At 46.5% G+C, this 11,565-nt stretch overlaps 2 protein-coding genes across 2 annotated transcripts; both read left to right on the top strand.

The window, feature by feature from the left end:
* The first annotated feature begins 568 nt into the window (after positions 1-568).
* On the top strand, positions 569-2,791 carry LOC136652797 (olfactory receptor 13G1-like). The gene is made up of 2 exons (XM_066629720.1): positions 569-587; positions 1,875-2,791. Exons 1-2 carry the CDS (start codon positions 569-571, stop codon positions 2,789-2,791), a joined length of 936 nt encoding a protein of 311 aa, XP_066485817.1.
* Positions 2,792-8,399: 5,608 nt separating this feature from the next.
* Positions 8,400-9,317, top strand: LOC136652796 (olfactory receptor 13G1-like). Its single transcript, XM_066629719.1, has one exon. It carries the CDS (start codon positions 8,400-8,402, stop codon positions 9,315-9,317), a length of 918 nt encoding a protein of 305 aa, XP_066485816.1.
* Positions 9,318-11,565: the final 2,248 nt, after the last annotated feature.

Genomic DNA, 11,565 nt, shown 5'->3' with positions numbered 1-11,565 from the left:
CGCCCTATCTGGCGTAGGGATAGGGGAGGACAGGAGGAATGGAATGGGTCAGGAAGGGCAGCCACAGAGATGGGGTGGGCAAATCAGGCCTGGGAGGGGATGGGATCTGTGGCACCGGTCTGCACTGTATCCTATCCCCCACCCTAGGCATGCTCCATCAACACGGATCAACTTAGACTTGCATTAGCAATGTCATTTTTGAGATGGCTGCTGGTTCTCTTTGTTTCCAGCTACCACCAGCCTAAGCTGCAAATAATTCAATACCATCAGAAGGAAGAAAAGTTTCAGCAACTGCAGACAACAATCAGGCATGACAGTGAGTATTTAATTTCAACATTTTTGCCTGTCCTAGGATCCTCTTTAGAGCCACAAGGTCTGGAAACTAGCTGTTAGGGTCTCAGTGAATTTAAAGACTTTGTTAATGAACTAAAATGGGAGTTGAAACATGTCCCATCATGATAGAGTAGAATTAAAGAGTAAAAAATGGGAACATGCCATAGTAATGTGAACATCTTTTCAAAGAACTTAGAGCCAAATTGTTTAGTTTCCCCCATCACAATATGCAGCCATGCCAAAACCAATTGGAGGTGAGAGATCAGGAAGCTTGGGAGGAGAAAGAGAAAATATTTCCCCTTGCCTCTCTGTAAGTATCCAAATTGCAAATGGGTCTCCTCGGACCTGTGCCAACTTGTCAGCTGGCGCGAGACCAAGAAGACTACAGGGGTATGTAGGCTGTAACAGAACAAGATTACATTCTGTGCAACTTGCACTTGCTGGGTGACATCCACTAAAATTGAGTGTTGGGAGAGTTAGAACAGACAAAAGAAAATATTTCTTTACTCAGCATGTGGTTGGTTTGTGGAACTCCTTGCCACAGGATGTGGTAATGGCATCTGGCCTGGATGCCTTTAAAAGGGGATTGGACAAGTTTCTGGAGGAGAAATCCATTATGAGGTACAAGCTATGATGCGTATGCACAACCTCCTGATTTTAGAAATGGGTTATGTCAGAATGCCAGATGCACGGGAGGGCACCAGGATGAGGTCTCTTGTTATCTGGTGTGCTCCCTGGGGCATTTGGTGGGCCGCTGTGAGATACAGGAAGCTGGACTAGATGGGCCTATGGCCTGATCCAGTGGGGTGTTCTTATGTTCTTATACCACATCTCACCCCATGCCTCCCACCCTCTCCAATTCCATCCCACTGCACCCTCACCACCATTCCTCCCTCCCAGTCTCCTTGCCTCCCTGTTCTGCCTCCCAGTCAACTCACTTTCGTGGTGGGTGCCCCTTTCCCTGCTGCTGGGTTCAGGGCCTCTGTGGCCTCTGCAGTGGCAGGTTGGAAGCGCTTGGCTCTACATGCTTCCAAACGGCCACGTACAACAGCCATAAAGTGCCTACTGCTGCTGGAATGCTAGTTCTGGAAGGTGAACACACCAGTAGAGTCAGGCTGTTAATTTTCTTATTAGTGAAACATTTATTGATGTTCAGACCACGTCTTAATTAAAATTCTTAGATCTTCTATTATGTTGAGAGGGCAGGTAAAAAAACTTCAGGGAAGATCCACTGACCACGCAACAAAATGATGGACATCAAGATGAAATGGCTAATTACCAAAGGGGTTGGTTTGACTGAGATTCAACAGTATATATCAGATATTTGCCTGATTGAACACTACCTTCCCAGAGGAAGTTAATTTAGGGGTCATTTTGACCACAACAGAGGGAGAGGGGGACACAAGTCATATCTTTTCATCATAATTGTTTCAGCATAACACAATATATCGGTCTAGGTCTCCAGAACTGGAAAAAAATGAAAGAAAGAAACAAGTCAATTGTTACGGAATTTATACTGCTTGGTCTATCCACCTCTCCAGGACTACAGTCAATTCTCTTCCCACTGGTCACATTTCTCTATATTACGGCACTAACTGGAAACTTCCTCCTCGTCCTGGCCATATGCACTTGCAAGAAGCTCCACACTCCCATGTATTTCCTGCTCATCAACTTGTCTGCCGTGAATGTGTTCTCCATCTCAGTTACAACACCCAAATGGCTACAGGCTCTCTTCACCCACAGAAGGACCATCTCTTTTCAGGGATGCGTCACACAGATGTTCCTCTTCATCTGGGCATTGGTGACAGAGCTTCTGCTTCTGTCATTCATGGCTTTTGATCGCTATGCTGCTATCTGTCACCCTTTGCAGTACAGGATGATCATGAGGAAAGAAGTGTGTATTGCGATGGGTATGATAGTTTGGGGCTTTGGACTTCTGAATTCTGTCATTCAGACTGCAGTTTTGCTTCCGCTGTCCTTCTGCCAGGACAATGTCATCAACCATTTCTTCTGTGATTTCCCCCCACTTTTAAAGACCTCCTGCTCAGACACCAGCATGAATGAGAGGATGGCCATTGCATCAGATACAGTCTTTGGGCTCATTAGTTGTGGATTTACTCTAACATCGTATTTTTTTATAATGAGAAGTATTTTTAAAATCCGTTCCGCTGAAGGGAAGAGGAAAGCTTTCTCCACCTGTTCCTCTCATCTCTTTGTAGTCACTTTTTACTTTTCCGCTGTCATGTACACATATATGAGGCCCAGGTCATCCTACTCCCCAGACACAGACAAGTGGGTGAATCTTCTTTATTCAGTAGGAACCCCAGTTCTTAATCCAATGATATATTCTCTGAGGAACAAAGATGTAAAAGAGGGGCTCAGGACACTTATTAGGGGAGGTCAGCAGTTCCAGAGACCACAAGTTTCCACTATTAAAGCTTCTAGATCACTTTGCTGAAACAGGAACTGTGCAAACAAAATGTTGGCTATAGCAAACTGATGAGTGTCAACTGATGTACTGCAGGAGCTACTTCATGATACATGTGGGCTTGGGAATTAATTTATAAAGTAGCAAATGCAGGAGTATTGTACCATCTGTGTTATGAAGTACTCCTATAAATGAGTATAAATATATAACAGTTGTGTGCAGAACATGGTTGGGTGATACTGGATCCTTTCTGGTTCATCACTGAAAGATAATTGGAACAGAAGATAATGCAGTTGAAGTCATTTCCATCCAACAGGGATCAAATGTGTACAACTGTGGGGTGGGCAAAAATGAGTTTAATGTACATGGTGTGATATATAGAGATTTTCTACTTGCCAGAAAGCTCTTCATTGAATCCATGACACTAGCTGTTGCTCCTGGCAGAAATAGACACTTTTGACTATTCACATAGACATCTGTGTTATGGCTCTAAATTGGAGGTGGGGACTGCTGGCCAATGTGCTACTTGAGGTAGCACGGGTCAGTTGACCTCGGGATGGGTCAAAAATGGTCCTCGGGAGTAAGACCTAGGCACTGTCAGGACTGGGGTCCCAGGCAAGACACCTCCCTGGGAGTAGGACCTAGTGCCTCCTGGGAGCAGCCAGCAGTCACGTGGGCAGAAGGGGGTGGGGCTGGCCCAGCCCAAGGCTGGCTTCATAAGGAGGCTGGACAGCCTAGAGAGAGGTTGCTCCTCTCCAGTTGGGAGCAGGGTTGAAGGGAAGGCCAGAGGGGGTAGCCACCCCAGCCTTATGCAGACGATCCAGGCCCCGAAGGGAACTTTGCTTACCTTGGCCCTGGACAGAGGGGCCAGGGGCTGGGAACTCCCTAATCCTAGACCTGCTTGGGCCCCAGGGGTGACAGCAGGAGTGGCAAGGTTGCAGAACCAAGGACCTGGTACCAACTACCTCCATTGGAGGCTAGCTGATCGAGGGGCAAGCCCGGAGGTACCAGGGACACTCCTGAGGACAGCTAAGCTGGCCCCAGACAACAGCACTGCATTCTCGGGAACCCATACCCCTGGCCGACAGGCACCAGCCAGAGAGCTCTGCCTGAGACCTCAAGGGGTCAGGAAGGAGCAGGGAAAGAGCCTATTGTGTGCTGACGCCACCAGTCTGCGTAAGGCAACGGGGCCTGTGATGTAACAGGCCCCATGAATGTCAAGAGTTTGACATGAGTAAACCATCTGTACAAAACAACTGTGTCTGCCTCCTGCCCTTCTTTCTGCCAATGACCAACTTGCCTCAACAGGGTAAGCTCCCCACGCTTGGCCTCACACCAAGGGGTGGGGTCTCTGCCCACCATGGACATTACAAATGGCCATGCTGCCTGTTAAACCACCAAACCATGAATGAGGCTCTCAGAGCAGATGTGGCAGAAATGAAAACACATCCCTGGAAACCTGGTCAGAAGTCACACTTAGAGGGCCAAGTGACCCCTCTTGAAATCCCCCAGTATCCTGGACAAACAGGAAAGGGTTTCTGACTCCTGGGACACCCTATGGGCGTCATTTTCCCCTTCCTCTCCAGAAGTGATTTGGGAAGCATGTGGCCCCCCTAGGAACATCCCACAGTGCCCTGTGGGAAGAAAGAGGAGGAAATTCAAGGAAGGACAACACATAATGAGGGAAGCAAGCAGGGAGAGGAGAAAGGAGGAGGGGAGGAATGTGGAGCAATGAGGAGAGACCTGACCACATCTCCTTACAAGCACGGACAGAAATCAGTGTATTCCAACATTCAGATATGCCTGGTCTGTTGTTCATCCAGAAGCTTTTTGCTGCATTATTGAGTTAGATATGCCACAACCAAAAAGTTTTGCTTCTAAGGCCCCAATCCTGTGCAACTGGTGCGCCTGCAGAAAATGTGTGAGTGGCCTGCAAAAAAGCCCCAAAGTTACTGCTGGAGTATGGTGGTGCGTAGGTGTTTGGGGCATGGGGTGGATGGAAAGGGAAGGGAGGGCAGGGGAAGGAACAAGACAAAGGGCAGTGAGGGGTATGGCTGGGTAAAGGGCAGTCTTGGGTGCAACAGCTCTACCAATATCCTATTACCAGCTGTCAGGGTTGAAGCATAACCCAGACAGAATTTGCAGGCCTGAATAAGGCAGGGCCTAATGAATTTCATGTAAGCCTGTATGTAAAGCATCATCATGTAAAGCCTATATGTAAAGAGTCATCATGACAAAGGGTCCACAATGCACTGCAATGTAAGTGTGTGTGGCTGATGCAACCACTTAGCTGATGCAATCACAGGGATGAGATCATGCATCACAAGACAGGATAAGGCAAGAGGATGATGCAATGCCCATCCTGGTTGGCTCACAGATCCTTATAAGGAAGGCTGTGAGAGCCCTCATTTGTGAGTCATAGTAAGTCGTGTGTGGTGTGTTATTTGTTGTGTCCTCTTTGCTGTGCTGCAAGTGCTGTGCTGTGCTGCTTTGCCTGTCTTGCTGCAGCAGCAGCAGCAGCAAATGTTTGTAAATACAAACTTAATTGGTGGTGGGTATCTGCTGTGTTAGTGTATTCTCTGCTGGGTTGCAAGCTCCGACCTTGAAGCCTGTATTCCACTGCTGATTAGGAGAAGCTCTCTCCTTGACACCAGTCTCAATTCCCTTCCTAGCAAAATCACTGCTGCAGGTCTCGCCAGAGCTGTGGAGCCTTACCCCAGAGAAAGGGAACTGATGTTACCAGGAGGAGACCTAAGACTCCCCTTAGTCAATTCAGAGTGTGGTGCAGCTGTAGGAGTGGAGGGGAGGGTTTGATAGGATTGGGCTGTGTGTGTCACTAGTGTATCTGGGAGGTTCGGGGGAGGGGTAAATGCGCTGGGCACTTCCTGGCAGGGAGTGGTGGTGCAACCACCTCCCCCTGTCTCCTTTATTTGACATTTTTAGGATTTCTGAGAGCCTGGGGCCAGGACCACAAAATCCTGGGGGGCCCCCTCCCCAAAATCCAGCCCAGAGGTCTAAAAATATCACTTCCAGTTTTTGCTGAAAAGCTAAAACTTTGGGGTGCAGGGGAGACTACAGGCAGCCACTCCAGCCCTCAGAAGGCTAAAAACATCCCTTTCTGTTTTTTTTTTTTTTTTCTGAGAGCTGAGTCTTTAGGTCTCTGGGCCAAATTGGGGGGGGGGGCATTTTGCAGTCCTGGCCCCAGGTGATACATGGGCCAGGATTGCAATTCATGAGTGTATTTGGACAACGACATCAGTATCCACAAAGGCACTCTGAGTAGGCAGGGTGGGGTGGAATAGGAATGTGGGGGGTATCCAGCAAAACTAGGTACTGGAAACAACCAGAAAAACAGCAGGAATGAGACACAGTTTTGATTTTGTGGTGTTGTGTTAAGTCAAGTTTATTGTTGAATTAGCCATGGGGGATATACAGCCCCTGTTTTATATAGAGAAGGCACCACATTCTAACCACAAAATGATTTCAGGTGATATCAAGATGTAAAACCTATATCTTTGGAATTGGGGAGTTATTGAACTAGACAGGCCACAGATCTGATTGAAGCTGATAGGACTGCTTCCTAGAATCATATTCATACAAGTCAGTAGAAAATGAGGTCCTGTGTGGCATACACAGAATTTACTGGATATAGTAGAAATTCATATAGGAGCAGAAAACAGCAGTGACCTATCAGGGACAGTCCTGTAAGATCTTGATTGACTTTTCAAGGACAGGGCAATTGTTCAGGAAACAGCATTGAAGTTCAGCTCCCAGAATGTGCCTGGTTCGTGTCCTGTGTTCCAGAGTCAGGGAATTTCCCACTGAGCAAAAAAAATGCCCTTGATATAAAGGAATATGGGTAAGATATGCCTAGATGTGGCTTTGTATATATTGTTAACAAGTGCAGGGGGAAAAAATTAACCAGCCTAGATGCTGATAATCCCATGCGGTGATGCCTCAAAGATCTTTTCCCCAGTGGTATCATCATTTGTATAAAGGAAGGTTTCAAAGCTGATGACTGGCTTCATTCAGAAATTTGCTGTGTGTGCCTGCAAGATATTTGAGCTAGCATTAAAATCTATTGGACTGATAAAAGCCCAGTTTACCCTGGTGTTTTCCAGTTACAAGACGACAACTAGAAAATCATCCAAAATCATCAGAAAGGAGAAGGAATTCTAGCAAAAGCAAACTAGATCAAAGAGGCATGAAAGTGAGTATTGAATATCATTGTCAGGGCATCTTTTCCTTGGCCCTCCCCCACATGATTGATCTCCAGGAAGCCTTCCTGCACATGCCAGTCCACTCACATTGTTGTAGATGCCTTTAGTTTGTCAGTCACAATCTTCATTACCAGTACAAGTAACTTCATTTCAGCCTGTCTTCTGCACTGACAATGCTTATCAAATTAGTAACAAGTAACCCAAACCTATTGAGCTGCTGGGCTGGCTAAGGGTGTGCTCTGCTGGCGTATGCAGTCGCAAAAGTGCTGTAAAGCACTTCGGTACAGCACCTCTAGCTCTAACAAGAGGCTTTGCTCACATGCCAACACTTGCAGGGGTGCCACCAAAGCAGATTTGGCGAAGGGGTGGGTGAGGGCAGGGTGAGGGCAGGAGGGATGGAATGAGTCTGGGAGGGCAGCAGTGGGGGGGTGGGAGAATCAGGCCTGGGAGGTGTGGGATCTGTGGCACCAGTGTGCATTGTATCCTATTCTTCATCCTGGGCCTAATCTGCCAGCATGGATCAACTCAGACTTGCATCAGCGATGTCATTTTTGAGATGGCATTTGGTTCTGATTTCTTCCAGCTACCACCAGCCTAATCAGCAAATAATTCAAATCCATCAGAAGGAAGAGAAGTTTCAATAACTACAGACAACAATCAGCCATGACGGTGAGTATTTAAATTCAGCATTTTTGTCTGTCCTAGGATTCTCTTTACAACTACAAGGTCTGGAAACTAGCTATTAGGGTATTACTGAATTTAAAGACTTTATTAATGAACTAAAATGGGAATCGAAACGTATTTCATCATGATAGAGTGGAATACAAGAATTAAAGAATAAAAACTGGGAATAACATGCCATAGAAATGTGAAAATCTTTTCAAATAACTTAAAGCCAAATTGTTTAGTTTCCCACTTCACAATATATGCCAGAATGGACTGGAGGGGGTAGATCAGGAAACTTGGGAAGAGAAAATATTTTCCCTTGCTTGTCTGTAAGCCTCCTGAATGCAAATAGGTCCCTCAGAACTGTGCCAGCTTGTTAGCTGGCACAAGGCCAAGAAGACAAAGGAGGTGTATAGGCTGCAACAAGAGGGGTTTGCATTCTGCCCAAGTTGCCCTTGCTGGGTGACACCCCGTCCCACCCCATGTCTCTCACCCTCTCCAATTCCATTCCATTGCACCTTCCATCAAATACCATTCCTCCCTTCCACTCTCCCTTTCTCCCACCACTCTGCCAACTCAGCCTCTGTTGGTGGTGTTCCTTTCTGTGTCCAGTGGTGGACCTGCCGTTCATTTGATGGGGCATGGAGCCTATCTGAGGCTCCCAATGAAGTCAGAAACTGTGCTTCTGGTTTGTTTATCTAGGTCTCCAGAATCGGGTAAAAATGAAAGAAAGAAAGAACGAGTCAGTCGTTATGGAATTTATACTGCTTGGTCTATCCACCTCTCCCAGCCTACAGGCAATTCTCTTCCCACTGGTCACATTTCTTTATATTACGGCACTAACTGGAAACTTCCTCCTCGTCCTGGCCATATGCACTTGCAAGAAGCTCCACACTCCCATGTATTTCCTGCTCATCAACTTGTCTGCCGTGAATGTGTTCTCCATCTCAGTTACAACACCCAAATGGCTACAGACTCTCTTCACCCACAGAAGGACCATCTCTTTTCAGGGATGCGTCACACAGATGTTCCTCTTCATCTGGGCATTGGTGACAGAGCTTCTGCTTCTGTCATTCATGGCTTTTGATCGCTATGCTGCTATCTGTCACCCTTTGCAGTACAGGATGATCATGAGGAAAGAAGTGTGTATCGCGATGGGTATGATGGTTTGGGGCTTTGGACTTCTGAATTCTGTCATTCAGACTGCAGTTTTGCTTCCGTTGTCCTTCTGCCAGGACAACCTCATCAATCACTTCTTTTGTGATTTCCCCCCACTTTTAAAGACCTCCTGCTCAGACACCAGCATGAATGAGAGGATGGCCATTGCATCAGATACAGTCTTTGGGCTCATTAGTTGTGGATTTACTCTAACATCATATTTTTTTATCATGAGAAGTATTTTTAAAATCCGTTCTGCTGAAGGGAAGAGGAAAGCTTTCTCCACCTGTTCCTCTCATCTCTTTGTAGTCACTTTTTACTTTTCGGCTGTCATGTACACATATATGAGGCCCAGGTCATCCTACTCCCCAGACACAGACAAGTGGGTGAATCTTCTTTATTCAGTAGCAACCCCAGTTCTTAATCCAATGATATATTCTCTGAGGAACAAAGATGTGAAAGGGGCGCTCAGGACACTTATTGGGGCAGTTCAGCAGTGCCAGAGATCATAAATTTCTGCTATTAAAGCTTCTAGATCACTATGCTGAAACAGGAACAAAATGTTGGCTAAAGCAAACTGATGAATGTCAACTGATTTACTGCAGGAGTTACTTCATGATGCGTATGGGCTTGGGAATTAATTTATAAAGTTGCAAATGCAGGTATATTGTACCATCTGTGTTATGAAGTACTCCTATAACTGAGTATAAATATATAACAGTTTGGCTTTTCTTTCCCCTGATCCCATGTTTGTGTTGGCAGGGGTGCCAGATATATATCAATTTCAGTTTTGAGATGCCACCTGAGACTAAAACATTGATGTCATGGATCATGTATGGCAGTGTTTCTCAAACTGTGGGCTGAGACCCACTAGGTGGGTCATGAGCCAATTTCAGGTGGGTCCCTATTCATTTTAATGTGAATTTCATTTTTAAGATAGTAGATATGATACTGCCACGGTATGAGACTACTACCGTGGCATCTCTCTCCTTAGCGTTGTAGGAAAGTTGTTTGCCCGAGTTGCACTAAAGAGGCTCCAGGTACTTGCAGAGAGCGTCTATCCAGAATCGCAGTGTGGATTCCGAGCCAACAGGTCCACCACTGATATGGTATTCTCCCTTAGACAACTGCAGGAGAAATGCAGGGAACGACAGCCACTCTTTATAGCCTTCATAGATCTCACAAAGGCTTTCGACCTGGTCAGCAGAGACGGCCTCTTCAAGATTCTCCCCAAGATTGGATGTCCACCCAGGCTCCTCAGCATCATCAGATCCTTCCACAAGGACATGAAGGGCACTGTTGTCTTTGATGGCTCCACATCAGACCCCTTTGACATCCGAAGCAGAGTGAAGCAGGGCTGTGTTCTTGCACCAACCTTGTTTGGGATCTTCTTCGCTGTCCTGCTGAAGCAGGCCTTTGGAACTACAACAGAAGGCATCTATCTCTGGACCAGATCAGATGGAAAGCTCTTCAACCTCTCCAGACTGAGAGCAAAGTCCAAAGTCCAGCTGAAATGTCTGCGTGACTTCCTCTTTGCCGACGATGCAGCTATCACTACCCACTCTGCCAAAGATCTCCAGCAGCTCATGGATCGTTTTAGCAAGGACTGCCAAGATTTTGGACTGACAATCAGCCTGAAGAAAACACAGGTCATGGTTCAGGATGTGGGCTCACCTCCCTGCATTACAATCTCTGCACATGAACTGGAGGTTGTCCATGACTTTGTGTACCTTGGCTCAACGATCTCCAACACTCTTTCTCTCGATACCGAGCTAAACAAACGCATCGGTAAAGCAGCTACCACGTTTTCCAGACTCACAAAGAGAGTCTGGTCCAACAAGAAGCTGACGGAACATACCAAGATCCAGGTCTACAGAGCTTGCGTCCTGAGTACACTTCTGTACTGCAGCGAGTAATGGACTCTTCACTCACAACAGGAGAGGAAACTGAATGCTTTCCACATGCGCTGCCTCCGACGTATTCTCGGCATCACCTGGCAGGACAAAGTTCCAAACAACACAGTCCTGAAACGTGCTGGAATCCCTAGCATGTATTCACTACTGAAACAGAGACGCCTGCGTTGGCTCGGTCATGTTGTGAGAATGGATGATGGCCAGATCCCAAAGGATCTCCTCTATGGAGAACTCGTGCAAGGAAAGCGCCCTACAAGTAGACCACAGCTGCAATACAAGGACATCTGCAAGAGGGATCTGAAGGCCTTAGGAGTGGACCTCAACAGGTGGGAAACCCTGGCCTCTGAGCGGCCCGCTTGGAGGCAGGCTGTGCAACATGGCCTTTCCCAGTTTGGAGAGACACTTTGCCAACTGTCTAAGAGGCAAAGAAGGAAGGCCCATAGCCAGGGAGACAGACCAGGGACAGACTGCACTTGCTCCCGGTGTGGAAGGGATTGTCACTCCCGAATCGGCCTTTTCAGCCACACTAGACACTGTTCCAGAACCACCTTTCAGAGCGCGATACCATAGTCTTTCGAGACTGAAGGTTGCCAACCACTTGGTATGAAACTGTATTTGGGGAAATGCTACAGATTTGTATTTTTAACAGGCTACTATGTATATAGTTTTCACAATAACAGTCAATGGGACTTACTCGTGGGTAAGTGTGGGTAGGATTGCAACCTTTGGGATGTTTGGGAATTTTTTTAACAGATCAGTAACTGCTTGGGAGGGACAGGATGTACTTCTTTATTTTAAATAAATTTGAAAACTTATATTTATTGCAAACTTTTAATGTACTTAAATT

The sequence above is a fragment of the Tiliqua scincoides genome, chromosome 5 (assembly GCF_035046505.1).
Source record: "Tiliqua scincoides isolate rTilSci1 chromosome 5, rTilSci1.hap2, whole genome shotgun sequence".
NCBI classification, from domain to species: Eukaryota; Metazoa; Chordata; class Lepidosauria; order Squamata; family Scincidae; genus Tiliqua; species Tiliqua scincoides.
The sequence above is the reverse complement of the archived record's forward strand: the minus strand, read 5'-3'. Positions and strand labels throughout refer to the sequence as shown.